Source organism: Anser cygnoides, chromosome 10 (assembly GCF_040182565.1).
Source record: "Anser cygnoides isolate HZ-2024a breed goose chromosome 10, Taihu_goose_T2T_genome, whole genome shotgun sequence".
Taxonomy (NCBI): domain Eukaryota; kingdom Metazoa; phylum Chordata; class Aves; order Anseriformes; family Anatidae; genus Anser; species Anser cygnoides.
In genome coordinates this window covers 1,657,874-1,672,769 of record NC_089882.1, presented here as the reverse complement: position 1 = coordinate 1,672,769, position 14,896 = coordinate 1,657,874, and the positions used below count along the sequence as shown (strand labels likewise).

General features: G+C 37.8%; 1 protein-coding gene across 13 annotated transcripts in view; it reads left to right on the top strand.

The window, feature by feature from the left end:
* Positions 1-14,896, top strand: part of CACNA1D (calcium voltage-gated channel subunit alpha1 D) — a 185,853-nt gene that overhangs the window by 168,325 nt on the left and 2,632 nt on the right. For 11 of the 13 annotated variants that reach the window (XM_067003173.1, XM_067003172.1, XM_067003175.1 and 8 more), the window contains 7 exons: positions 3,683-3,799; positions 5,307-5,674; positions 5,981-6,007; positions 6,858-7,007; positions 8,850-9,013; positions 12,636-12,757; positions 14,129-14,449. In XM_067003173.1, the coding sequence (XP_066859274.1) occupies positions 3,683-3,799; positions 5,307-5,674; positions 5,981-6,007; positions 6,858-7,007; positions 8,850-9,013; positions 12,636-12,757; positions 14,129-14,449 (1,269 nt within the window). The remainder of the gene's footprint in view (positions 1-3,682; positions 3,800-5,306; positions 5,675-5,980; positions 6,008-6,857; positions 7,008-8,849; positions 9,014-12,635; positions 12,758-14,128; positions 14,450-14,896) is intronic. The other 2 variants (XM_067003174.1, XM_067003179.1) reach the window with 1 other exon arrangement.

Sequence of the window (14,896 nt, the reverse complement as noted above, 5' to 3'; positions counted from 1 at the left end):
GTTTGACTGATTTAACAACCTTGAACCAGGCAAGTTTCCAGACTGATGAGCTGAGATGGATATTAGACATATATACGACCCCCTGCTTCTTGAAATAATATGATTTATATTTTGACCATCAAAAAATAGGAAATAAAATAATACTTACGTTTATATTTATTTAGGGAAAAACTTTAAAGGTGTTTTTACTGATGAAAAAGTGTAAAATAATTTGAAGCTTCCTTTAAGGAAAGGCAAAAATTCTCTGGACAGGAGAAAATCTGCAGAAATCAAGAATCTGTCTTAAGAAATAGATATAAAGGATATAAGGGAGACTAGAGAGAGTGTCACCCCTCCAGCAATCATTACTAACTAAATGAAATATTATGAAAGGTCTTATATCAGTCTTTAATTCCTACCAGTTGTTCCATCTATGGAAAGTAAAAAGGATTTAGCTGTGATTTCCTTTCCTCTGCAGCTCTGACAAGCCATGTGAGGAAGTAATTTCTGTATAGCACTAAAATTTAACATTTTTTAAAAAGTCATTTTATTATGATGCCTCAGAAATGTGGCTGGTCTTGATTCATTATATGTAATAACAACAAAAGGTTTTATAAAGTTCTTAGGGAAGTAGTTGCCTGCTATGGACTTCAGCAGTTGTAGGAACAAAGAAACAAGCACACCTCCCTGAAACTCGATGGACTCGATGATCTTGAGGTCTCTTCCAACCTAGAAATCTGTGAAAAATGCAGGTAAATCCCTGTCCAGGGGAGGACAGTGCATAGTCCCATTGTCCCTGTGGGGTTCTTGCTGTGGGTAGGCTAAACTGGTCAATATTGTAGGGGAAAATGTGTATCAGAAGGACCTTTTTTTCCCTTTCAACTAATGGATAGATGTGGGAAGGGTTGGTTTGATTTTGTGTTGTTTTGTGATGTTGTTTTTTATTTAAGAGATCTTTGATTTGCTTCTAAAGTACTTGAAGGTAAAAGTCAAATATTTATCAGCCCCTGCTTTCTTTGTGATCTTCACAGAAGACCTGAAATGTGGTTCAGAGGAGGGATATTCCTACTGGCAGACAAGTACAGTGCCTGCTTTTTTACATCAGCCCAACTTCAGTGAAGCTGACTGATATAACGAGGGGTTGTCTTCTCACCAGTAAGAGCTCAGCATGAGAGTTTGTCTCACGGTGCAGAGCCCTCCTGCTGTAAAAATTGTTAGATTGCTTAGAATAAATTTTGAGTACTCCATGTAAAATGGGGCAGTAAATGGGAGTAGTCACTTTACTGATGGACTTAGCAAGGTCATTCTGGGTGATTCTGTTGGAGCAAATAACCTGAGGGATATTTTAATACTGCAATCAGGTGTTGCTTGTAGAACCTATGGCTTTGGTACTGGATGTCAGTAAATAAAGCTGATTGTTTCACTTTAAAAGGTATACTCTTACATACTGTGATTCAGGTTTTAATCTTCTGCTGGTGACTGTCATTGCAAGGGGTCTGTCACAGGAAAATGAGTATTACTGAGGAGGATGAGATGATAAAAGCTGCCTGCTCTTATTTATTCTTTTTAAGAGGGAGTAATTCAGCAAGAAATATACCAGAAGGAAGTGGGAAATGTAATTACATGATTATTGGATATGTTCCTTCCAAACATTTGCCTTTTCTCAGTTTTCAGGTATATATTTATGGGACTTTGTCACAATTTGGCATACAGGAACATAAGCTAGTAGTTTTTGCTAGAACTAAAATGTATAATATTGCTGAGAGCATTGCATTCAGAGAAGGGCTTAGCTTGCAGGGAGTTGGGGCTTGACTGAAAGCACAGAGCTTTTGTGCCGTTATAGAGCAGTGCGCTCAGCCTCAGTGTTAGAGGGTGGTTCGATGAAGATGAGGAACACTGGGGAATCGAGACTTGGCTGCTACGTCTCTTACGTTCACTGCTATAGCGTAGGTCTAATCAGCTATTTTTCTGCATGCATATTTTCTTATTTTAGTAGCTCTGGCATTGTGTTCTGTTCTTACTACAGTTTATGTTATAGTGTCAGTGATTTGGAAATGTGATTATTCTTGCTAATGACCGAGTAACCAAAATATAGTAGTAATCCTCTGCTAAATAAATACTAAAGCCTTTGGTCTGTTTTGAAATTTGTACCTGAGAGTGTTAATTCTACTTCCCTTTAGCACCTTACAAAGTGATGCCATTAGCAACCTTGCTAAACTTGACAATGTAATTAGCACAAGAAGTGGGAAAAAGCACAACGTATTCATGAAAAGTATATTGGATATTAACTCCCTAGTAAATGATTTTAGAGACCTGTTCTATTACAGCATAACTCGCAAAGATCATCCCTGAGGAAGAAAATGTAATTGCCAAGTTCACGTAGCTAATGTGATTATTCAAACACCATTTTCAGAAGGTGAAACACCAGTAGAGTGAAACCTGAGCAAGAACATGTGGTAAATCCATACAGGCTGATACAAAGCTTTTTAGTTCATCCCTTTCCAGGTTCTGGTTGCCCACACTGCATAAAGGCCATTTTGCTCCCCAGCAAACTGGCTGTTCCCACTGGGGTCTGAAAGCTGGGTGCAGTGCTGCAGCGAGCTCCCAGGGATGTGTGAGATGGGCAGCAGCAATGGGACCCAGCCATGCCTGGTATCTGCCAAGGCCCTCCAGCTCCATCTGTGCTCTGAAACATGCAAAATGCCCCACCCATCTCCATGCCTCCCCAGGAGAAGTATCGTGCCCCAATGGGCTGGTCAGCCCTCACATCTATATCAAAAATGCACAGAAAGTTGATAAATCAGGCTTTTAGATCGTGATTGTGCCAAGTGCCATGCATGCTCTTTATATGTGTAAGTGTAGCATTAGTAAGGGGGTAAACAAATTCTTGATTTCTTCTGAACCTGAGAAGAAAAAAAAAGATTTGGGGAGAACAAGGTTGTGTTTTTTTTTTTTTCCTTTTCTTTACACAGTGGCAGCCAGAGTTAAAATAGGAAAAATATCATCTTTTCAGAGTAGGTAAGGCATACAAAATCACGGAATTGTTGGGTGCGAGGGTGCTGTCTGTTAGCTCTGTGATGTGTAGGGGTCTCTTCGGCAGTTCCAGCACAGACCCTCTTGCTAAAAATTCCTTTTGATAGCAGGCTTGAGAAGGAATATGAACCAATACATGCTGAGGCCCCTGCTGCTGTAGCTGGATGTCTTTCTGTTCTACACTGAAGCTTCACATCTGTACCTGCGGGCAGCATAGATGAGCTGGAATTATTTCACTGCTTTCTTTACAGTCTGAGCTCTGCTAAAACTGCTATTGCTGGAGCAAAGATCCTCTTGTGTTTCCTGCATGGACACAGGCTGCAAACACATTTTTAACATTAAATATACATCTCTTTGAAATATGTTTTATTAAAGTACTTGTTGATTGCTTATAATTTCTTATAAGATGAATTTTGTTTCTGTAGGGTTCCATAAACATCAGTGGTCCTTTAGTCAGGATCTACACAGTGATAATAAGGACACTTCACTTCAACGGGACTGTACTGGACTATAAGCCTTTTATTAATGACAGTAAAGAGACGTAGTAGGATGCATCATCTATGAATATCAGGATAGAAAAACTTGTTAACTGTTTTTTAAGAATTTTACATGTCTGTAACTATAGAAGAATTTGCATTCCTAATATGTTATGATATTGTCATTAATTTAGGCAGGACTAAGGACACTTCATGATATCGGTCCTGAAATACGCCGAGCTATATCCTGTGACTTGCAAGATGATGAACCGGAGGAAAACAATCCAGAGGAGGAGGAAGATGTTTATAAAGTAATGTCGGAACACAGCTATGTGACTTTTTGTTGTTGTTGTTTTGTTATGTAATATAAGGTTTATAGAATGAGTTTATCCCCGAATATGGAAGAATAATAAAAGCCTCAAACCAGAAAATGTAAATATTTAATAAACATCAAGTATGTTTTATGTCTACCTAGAAAAATGGTATTACCAGGACATCTGCATCTCATCATAAATTTAGGAAGAAGTTCCTGCAAGGGTGATTCTCCTGCCCCTAATTTTTTCTCCCTAATTCTTATTTTTTCTTAAGTAAGTCCTAAGAAATGTGTGAGTCTTGCATGTGCCTATGAAGACAGCTCAAACTGAGATAGTGGCAAGGTTTAAACGGGAAATGTCTTAACATCTGCAGTGGTGGGTAGGAAGAAGAGATGAACTTCTAGGCAGCCAAACCACAAGAGTTGCAGAGCTGCATATTTTAAAAGAATGCCTAGAATTGCACAGAAGTCAACTCACAAATGCCAGTTCCAGTTTCCTGTGAGGGATATCAATAAGAATTAATTGGGAAAAAAAGTTGGTTTTCCTCTTTTATGCTTTAGCTATTCAGGCTAATGGTGAGCACTTAAAGTTGGTATTGTAATCAGCAAACTGTTTTTCAGCTAGCAAGAAAACTTAATTCTTTGCAACGTTTCAGAAGAAGTAGATGTAAAGGCATGTTCCTGCAGTAATTGTCAGAAGCTCATAGCTTGCTGTCCTCCTTTACAAAAAAGGAGGATGTGGTACTGGAGACAGTGGTGCAGTGACCATCAGTAGATACATTTCTCTGCCAACCATCATTACCTCCTGTCTTCTCTAGATTGAGCTTCAAGACAGACTGCTGTCATCCAAGAGACACCCCTGGCTAGACAGGGAGGCTACATAATCTGGGTTAGATGGAAAAGAGAGCTGCATGTCATAGCCATAATTTATCACTTCATTCTTTCTCATCATCCATTTCACTCTCAGAACTAATAAAGAGTTACTGCTCTTTCTTATACCTCTGCAAGGAGAAAGAATGGAACCACTGAAGTTAATGCTATCTACTTGAGATATGCTTGCAAACTGTTGCATGGCACTCCATCCGGTCTGAGTGACACCTGTTGCAAACCGATGCTCTGAGAAAATAGGAGAGAATTCCACTGAAGTGTTCTCAGAAATTACACAGACCTGTCGCTTTCTGAGGAATTTGGTGCATGTTCTTCATGTAGGGGAATCTAGGCTTCTCTTGCGTAACAAAACACAGAGTAAGCTGGATGTCACATTTAGTTGTATGGAAAAAGAATAATGTTCACTGATTTGACTCTGAAATACAAATATTGTCATTATCACAATCACATCTCTATCACTTCAGCAGATCCCATCTGAAGCGTCATAAATTAGAAAGAAAAATCACAGTTTATTTGGTACTTCATATGCATGTAGGAGAGAAGTAAGTCATCGCTGTCAGAAATGTGTTTTGCTAAGGTATCTGATGTTATTTTTTCTTTCTCTTCCCCTAAAACAGAGGAATGGTGCCCTCTTTGGCAACCACATAAACCATATTAGCAGTGACAGACGAGATTCATTTCAACAGATCAACACCACACACCGTCCCTTACATGTTCAACGGCCTTCAATTCCATCTGCAAGTGACACTGAGAAAAATCCATATCCTCAGACAGGAAATTCTATATACCACAATCATCATAACCACAACTCAGTAGGAAAGCAAGTTCCAAACTCAACAAATGCCAATCTCAATAATGCCAACGTGTCCAAAGTTGTCCACGGAAAACATACAAATTTTGGAAATCATGAACATAGATCTGAAAATGGTTACCATTCATACCCCAGAGCTGATCATGAGAAACGTAGAAGGCCAAGCAGTAGAAGGTAAACTTACAAAAATAATATTTGCGTTTAAATTAATGTATATGTTTTAAATCCACTATAAGAAAAAGTGTGCTGCATTAAACTAATTCATATATTTAGCTTCATTTCAGTTCCCTATTAATGTACAAAACTTAAACTATAGCTTTGATATGTGGGAAAATGGTACAACTTTAATAAGGTTTGAAAATAGTCATTTTCTTTAAAATGAAATTGTTACAGTACAGACAATGTAATCACCAATGAATTTCTCAAAACTACCTGATTTTAAAGTATCTTTCTCCATAATTTCATGGCTTACCTGGATAGAACCCGCTACTACGAAACATACATTAGGTGAGTTTATTTTGTTCTGATATAATTGAAAAGCACACAATAGTGTTTTTTTTTCTTTGTTCGTTTTAAGAAGCAGTATAGTTCTCCAGACTAACTGCATGACAATGCATATGCTGATAAATTGTAGTGAAGAATGCTAAGTCAGATTTTCCACTGTTTATTCTAAAATGGTAAACTTCTCTTATAGTTCAAAACTATTCAAACCCTCCTAAAGTCTGCACAGGTTTGTGGAGTTTTCAGCAAACAAAAGATCACACCTGGTGGTAGTCCTTGTTTAAGATTGACTTGCATAAAATGGAAAAAAAAATGATGTTAGCTTTTGTAAATACTTCTATGCATGATCCCATTTATAGGGGGCCCAAAATGTATCCTGGCCTTGTATCTGAATATTTTCTAAGGCAAGATTTTAAAATTAGATGTAGTGTGTTATTTGAAGTGCATTGCTAAATGTACGTTCAGTGGTAGTTTTTAGTGTCTAGATTTGGACATGCATTTTTCTTCGAAGACCTCAGTGAATGCTCCTTAATATTTTAACTATGTGGCAACCTTCCGAGATTTGAGAGAGCCTGTTTTTCTGCCAAGTACTCTGAATTTATATTTTGTAAATGTCTTAAATGTATTCAACTTCACAGAACATCCCCATGTTAATTCTTTTCATATTTGTACCATAAACAAATAAAGGAAGGTCATGAAAAAACAGGTAAACTGCTTCTATTCTGAACTGTAGTTCTACAGAATTTACTATAAAGTCACATTCTGCCTGAGTTGTTAATTCTTTTTTATTGAATGCACCTTCAAAGAGCTATGTCTAAACTATAATCAGTCCCAAGTATTTGTTTGCTGCTCACAGGTCTGACTCTGGTGATGGACGTCGACCTACTATTTGCCGTGAAGAACGTGAAGTTCGAGACTATTGCAATGATGATCATTATTTGGGAGAACAGGAATATTTTAGTGGAGAAGAATATTATGAGGAAGACAGCATGTTGTCAGGAAGCAGGTGAGGATATTTGTTAAACTGAGAAAAGATTTCAGGAACATATGTATGTATCCATATATGCTCCACTAGGAGTACTTAGAGTGAAAATTTTCGAATGAAGTTAATACTCCACAACTGCTGGTAAGTGAAATGGTGAATAGAAATAGTGTAGGTTCTGCAAACCTTTGTGTTTGGCATCAAGCGCTGGATTCAGCAAAAGTTCTGTACAAGATTTTAAGCAAAGCAGAAAGTTCATTTGAACGGAGTATAAACTAGTATAAAGTAGTGCATAACCAAAGAAGCCTTTTGTTTATAAACAAAATTTCAATTACAGTGGAATTAAGGGTTAAGGTCAGATAAAAAAAAAATTTAGAAATGGTTTTCTTCTTGTAGTATTAGCTTAACTAATGAATTGGATGTCTTCCTTTTGAAAATTTTCATTATTACCACTTCATTAATAATGTTCCTCTCAGCACCATTTTCTGTCTCCCTGATACAATTACTGTCACGTTTTCCTAGCCTTTAGGTGATTGGAATGGATAGTTTTTATGGTTTGTTCATATGTTTTATGGAAATGTCATAGATTGCATTTCAGTCAGCATATTGGCATTTGTTACACATTTGTATTACACATTTGTATTGTTACATATTTGTATTACTTTGTTATGTGCAGACTTGTATTGACCAGAGGCTCCTTGCTGTAACTGCACAGTTCTCGTTTTGTAACCCAGTTCCTCTCAGTTTTCTCACTCATTTGTGTTTTCTCTGGCCAAAACTCAGAATAGTAGCCTAGTAGTGGTATTTCTATCACATAGGGTTAGTTTGTTTTTTTTCAAGGTCCAGTTGTATTTAACAACTGTTACCTGATTGTTTGTATTTAACTCCTTTGATCTTTGCATTCAATAACTTAATTTTAGATTTAAGGGGAAAAAAAAAAACACCCTTAATTTAATTTTGATAAATTGAAGCTTTTCACTGCAGCTTTGTTTCACACGGTCTTTGGAAGTGGACTGGGATAGGGTTTCCTAACTTTAGAAGAGTGGTTCCTAAGTTACTTTGGCTTGAGTATTACTGCTGTGACATGGCTTCAGCAATGTCAGGTCCTAACTTCTCATTTGGACTTAAAAGATCTTCAGTAGATTGTGGTGTTCTTCCTTACAATAGCTGTGCTTCCCTCTGATGAGTAAATTTAACAACTGCTTAAAAGTAGTGGAGGAATTTATTGCCTTTTATCTTAGAGCCGTAAATGAATATGCACAACTGCCAGACATGCTTTATTCTCCTCCTCCTCTCCTATCTTTTTTGCCATCTGAATTTTGACAAGATTGGCACACTCACGTGCATCTTGTTGGATTGCACAGAAGCTAAGATTTGCATAAAAACTAAGTTATACAGAATTCTCAGGCCACTTATTTTTGATATGATAATTACAGCCAAATAATAACCTTACAGGATTTGATTTTTGACAGGTATCTAAGTGTAAAAGGCTGAATTCCATTCTCTGGGTTTCTGTGTTCCATAGCTAGGTTTCACAAAAGAGAATGGCAGGAACAGAACAGAATATTGTTTTTGTTTTTTAAGCAATGTACATTTTTGCTTGTAATGGTAAAAATAACTTCATTGAAAATATAGTTTGACAAAAAATTAATCTGAGAATTTATAATGTAATTATACTGATAGAAAAGTTTATGCTCACTATCTCAAAATCAGTTTGCATACAGAACATAGGTTTTAAAACTGAGTCACGTAATTATATAATGTAGTTATACTTGGTTTTGTTTGGTTATCTTCGAGAAAACACCTAAGTAGATCAACTTACAGAAACTCTGAAATAACATTTACTTTAATTGTACTTTAACTCAGGCATATATATGATTACCACTGTAGACATCACTGCCATGACTCAGATTTTGAGAGACCAAAAGGTTACCATCACCCACATGGGTTTTTTGAGGAAGACGATTCACAGACCTGTTACGATACAAAAAGATCTCCTAGGAGACGGCTGCTACCTCCAACACCAACACGTAAGTATATTAAGAACAATTTGTTTGCAAATCCAGAATTATTTAAATTCATTAAGACGTTTTCCAGTTTCAAAATGTTTCTTTGTAACTTGGATTTCAAACAAGACATTTCTCGATGAATGTTGCTAGCAGATTACTGTGTACAGCAGAAGAACCTATCCATCCTGAGACATTGTTCAACCTACAGATTCTAGCACACAAGTCAGCCTTTTTAGTATCTCTTGCCTCACTCATGCAGTAATATGAAAATAATTGATTTAACTGCTAGTTTTAACTTGAATTGGTAAATGAAGAAAGAGCAAGGTAGAACACAGTAGTAGTTTTCTCTGAAACTTTGATCAGAGGGATTCAGTCTGTGCCCCCTTTATCCAGACCCACAGATGTGCTGTGCTGCCATTATCCCTCTGGAACACCTCCGGACCTGCTGGCATGTCCCCGTCTCTTGGCAGACATGCTGCTTATTGGCACTGGGACCGCTTCCATTTACATCTTTACCTCCTGCTGCTTTAGTAAACACTAGACTGAAATATAGCAGTTTTCAGGGAAAACAGAACCAAGAGAGAGCTTAATGGTGTTGGGTTGTGGGTTTTTTGATAGTTTTTGTTTTGTTTTTCTGCCCAAAGAACTTTGGAATGCCTTTAGATTTTTAATGTGTATCTCAAGTCCCTGTGAAAAATAACAGTGTTATCCCGGACCAAGCATCTTATCTCAGATTTACATTGGAAATTCACTCTGCCATCTGTAGAACATACCTTAAAATTCTGTGCTGCTCCTGATTGGGAAAACATTTCAGTGTATAGATTGAATTATTTTTGCCAACATATGTTTTTTACTCATTTCTTTAACTGTCTTTTCTTTTAGTTCTCAGATCCTTCACTTGGTTTCCCTGGTTTCCCTTCCCCTCAAGCACAGTGTTTCTCTGTCTGCATTACCAAGACCTTTCAGGCTTCTTATCCTCTAATTTTGTTTTTGTATGTTCCAGGCCATGCTACGGAGGTTAGCAGTGCTAATCCTCTGGTGAAATGAGGCACAGATGCAAAGGTTTTGGAGTTTGGCCTTCTGACACTTCACAGGGAGGAAGCACTTTGTCTGGGTTGCAAAGTGCAAACTAAACTGCCTTCGAGTGTTAAACTAACAAGGGTTGGTGTGGAGGGGTGGGTGCGTGAGAAACAAAACTCACCTCCATGCCACCCCACAGTGTCCCTAAGTGTGCTCAGGTATAGCATGGTCAGCACTGCCAGCTCTGTTACACACATCCCTGAGTGCTCTGACCATATACACAGTGCCATCTGCAAATGTATGGCATGCAGCTCCTGAGGATAAGCCTGTGACTTTCTGACCCTAAGCGGTGGAGATGGAAAAAGCACAAGGACTGAGTCTCATTCTACAAAGGGTAAATAGCTCAGCTCAGCTGAATGTCAGTGTACAGAAAGCTGCTGGCTTTCCTCCAGCATCAGCAGGGAAAGATTTCAGACAAAGGGGAGGCTGTGAAAGGAGATTTCTGTACATCTAGAAAGATGCTCTGATAGCAGAGGAATTTTAAGCCAGAGAGATGGATGCTTCAGGTATCTGTTCCATAAACTGTAGGATAACAGCCTTCTTGTAAAAATCCTCTGGGGTCTTCCTGTGGAAGTGTTGGAAGGGCTGAAGGCTTCCTGTGACTGCAGCCTTTTGGCTCCATTTAACTTTTCTGATGAAGTTCTGATGAGAGTATACAACAGATGTCTTTAGAGGAAGTTCACCAATAGGGTGAACTAAGCAGGGTGCTCTTTCTTACATGCAAGCAGCTAGATAAATGCACTAGATAAGAGGGTATTTGATATCCTAGGATAAGAGGACCTACTTTTGATCTAAATTGCATAAGGGTAGCATAGGAAGAGCTTCAGAAAAGCCCTTTGACTTACACCAGTATAATGGCACAAGAGCACAGTCAGGCCTCCTGTCATAACTGTTTTTTTAATGTTCGGGGGCACAGATGAGAAATTTTAGAGGCTCGGTATCTCAGCAGATTTTAAAAGAAGTTCAAGGCTATTATTTGTAGTTAGTTTATGTGCTCTTTGATTTGGGAGGAAGCCTTCATGTTCTCACTTAAAGTGTTAAAAAAGTACTGGCAACATTGCATTGAAGTTTTTCTACTAGCATCTGAATTCAACCCAAGTTCATGTAACATCCATTATCTTGGCTGAGTACTATAGTGAGTAAATTGAGGAGTACTATAGTGAGTAAATCCAGTTCCGTCAGGCCTTCTAGAGGTTTTTATAGCAAACTCATCACTGTATTATCTGAGTAACTTCCAGAAGTGCACTGAGAACTAATTCTCATGTTCTTTCCATCTGTCTTCTGGAGAGAAACATCTGCAAAATGTCCTGTTTTGGACAAGGGAGCTTTATTTATTTTATGTTATTTTATTTTATGTTATTTTATTTTATGTTATTTTATTTTATTTTATTTTATTTTATTTTATTTTATTTATTTATTTATTTTATTTATTTTATTTTATTTATTATTCATTTCAGAATTGGGACATTTAGCATTTGTTAGGATCAGGAGCTAGGGTACAGACTGATGTTCCGGTATATATAATTTGCTATAGAGTTAATGAAAAGAGATGCAGAGTTTGTATTAAAAGTAGACTGAATCGCCTTTTGGAGGAGCCTGGTTTCATCTTGTGGCTCTTCAGGGAACCTCAGTCGTTGCTATCCAGCATTAAGGGGCCGGTGATAACTATGATGAATCTAGAGTTTATGGCAATTAACTCTTCAACTCTCTTCACAACATTCCTGGTGTTGGAAAAAAGATACAACTTTCCATTAGTTTCAAGAGAGCAAAATTTTTTATCATTCCTTTGTGCTGTCAGGCTTTTTCCAGTTTTCCGATGAGGACATAGCTGGATCCCAGCTGCTGTTCAGCATCCAGGTTTTCTTCACACTGAAACTAACACAGAGGAATGTCACCATGTGCTGCTATCCATCGTTCCACAGGCTTTCACCAAGACCAGATGAAACAATTCCTCATGAGCCAAACATCTAGATCCAGTTTAGATTTCTACATTTTTTTTTCCTTTCTGGCATTTACATGAGCAGTAAATGTTCTTCACAACAGCAGAAAGCATGGCTTATCATTGTCTTAGGTAACACAACAAACATCAGGAATCGATAACGTTTAGTTGACTTGGACTTGAACGTGGCTTTTCATATTGCACACTTCTTCCAGGGAACTGGGCATTTGGTATTTTCTTGGGGAAATCCAGCTCATTAGAATGAAGAGTTTATGGGGAGGAAGGAATAAACTCTTTTTAACTATTCACAGAATTTTACAGCAAAACTCTGAATTGTCTGAATCAATTTGCAGCATTACACAACGCTTGCTTTGTCAACAGAGCTGCTTCAAACTGCGTCACGTTAGGCTGCTCATGTTTCTGCCTAGGACCGTGTTTGCTCATGTGCTGAATCTATCCTTTATTTATTACCAGTTGCTTACTTCTGTTAGCAGACTTTATTTCTCACTGGAAGGATATCTTTTTATTTGTGTGCTAGTTGGCCCACACTGAAATTCTGGAAATAATAAACCTGGAGGAAAAGAAAGTATTTTATTTTCCTAATGAATTATGGTTTCCCTGTAGCAAATAGACGATCTTCCTTTAACTTTGAATGCCTCCGCCGACAAAGTAGTCAAGATGACATACCACTCTCTCCAAATTTCCACCATCGCACTGCTTTACCACTTCACTTAATGCAGCAGCAGGTAAATCCAAATTTTTTTCTAAACTAATAATGAATTCCATCTTTGTAGCTTCCATATTGTACCTCTGACTGTCATTGCTGCTTGAAACAGTACTAGTGGATTTTGCAGTTTGCCTGTGTGCTACTTCCAGGCCACGTGTGTACCATGTTATTTCTGGTAGTTGCTAGATGCAAGGCTTCTCTAACATCTGCCTTCTACAAAACATTGAAAGTGGGTAGTTTTCCCTGTGATTCTTTAAGTGGAACAAGCAGCTGGCAAACCCTAGTTTTGACCAGGGCTGAATAATGTGGCAACCATTGATTGCTCTTTGCACATGGAGTTACTCAGCTGCATTTGCAAGAGTTTGCAAGTACAACCTATACATTTTCTGCAGCTCATTACTCAGCTCTCATGTGGCCCTGAGAAAATGGTAATTTGTACAGCCCTTGGTCACCTGGGTGAGTTCCTGAAGATCTTCCACCGACCTACTAAGTCGGGGGAAACAGGAAAAATCTGCGAGTCAGTACTTTGTGTGCAAACCTTAGTGACTGCAGTATTTTCTACCTGCGTAAGGATTTAGTAAAACAAAAGTTTATCTTAATGGTTTATCTCTGAGTCAAAGCGCACTGTTTCATTTGGTGCTATATAAAAACTGGTGTTGTTTCAATGAAAATAGGACAATGAATTTGAATTTGTAAAGACAATCTTGCAGTTCCCAGTATGTCATGTAATAGAGATATATAGCACTAGATGGTCATTACAATGCATGAGGATGTTGCTGTGAAATAAAAAGGTGCTTTGGGATAATTAAAAGGCGTTTTAACAAGCATAGGCAATATATGGTGAATATAAATTAGTTCATGTTCTGTGTCTGGAGCTGAATCTGATTTGTGTGAATCAGATTATTGCTTCCTATTACATTGTATTTACATCTACTTACTTGATCTAAACTACATCTTGTGGCATGTAGTCTTATTCATTTTTTGATGTTTTTAATTACTTCAAATTAAATGGAATCATTTGGTTTCATATGACCAAACAAAATCTTTCTGTGGCACAAGGCTCCTATCCCCTGCTTCATCATCAGGCAGAGAGGACTTGTACCAATAAGAAAAGTTTTTCAACAATTCTCAATGATGCCAGGTGAATAGGTCACTCTTCCTCAGAGGCTGAGGAAAGCAAAGTGCTTAAACCAGTTATAATAACAGAAAAAAATACAATTTTATCTTCTATCTACTAATTGCATTTCTGTTCCTCTTTTACGTGATTCTTAAACATCACAAAATGCTAACTTTGCATAGCTGCTTCTTGAACAGCTTGTTTGCTAAAATCAGAAATGGGTATGACTGAGCATTTGAATTCTCTAAGTTTTAAAATTCTTCCCCACACCAGGTCATGGCTGTTGCAGGTCTGGATTCCAGTAAAGCTCATAAACATTCACCAAGTCGTTCAACACGTTCCTGGGCAACCCCTCCTGCAACCCCTCCCAACAGGGACTGCACTCCGTATTACACACCTCTAATCCAAGTTGACAGGGCTGAATCTACAGAGCATATGAATGGTAGCCTGCCTTCCTTGCACAGGAGCTCCTGGTACACAGATGACCCAGATATTTCCTACCGAACATTTACACCAGCCAATTTAACTGTACCTAACGACTTTAGGCATAAACATAGTGACAAACAGAGGAGCGCAGACAGTTTGGTAGAAGCAGTAAGTATTGCAGAAACCTCTGAAGTAGTCAAGTGTGTCTGCTCAGTTTTTATGTTAACTTTAAAAAGCACATGGCTCAGTTCATATGATCTCCCTGAAAATGTGGTATTTTCACTTTCAAATGAAATGGTTTTTAGGTAAAGATAGGGGAACTTCTTCTCAGTTGTCATGTTGTAAAGGATTTCAGGTAAATCCAAATCTTAACATCAGTGTCAGGGAGCTGGAAATCAAACTGCAAGAAATATGTGGAAGGAAAATTGGAAACGCTTCAAGGACAGGATTTAAAATGAAATTTAAGTTTATTAGACAATGAGGATTAGTTGTGAAGTATCCTTCTACAAGGGCTGACAGGGGAAGGATAACACACCAGTTTTCTCTGTATTTTTTTCTATATAAATACATCACTATTTTTAAAGTAATCTGAATAAAAGAACAAGAACTCTATGA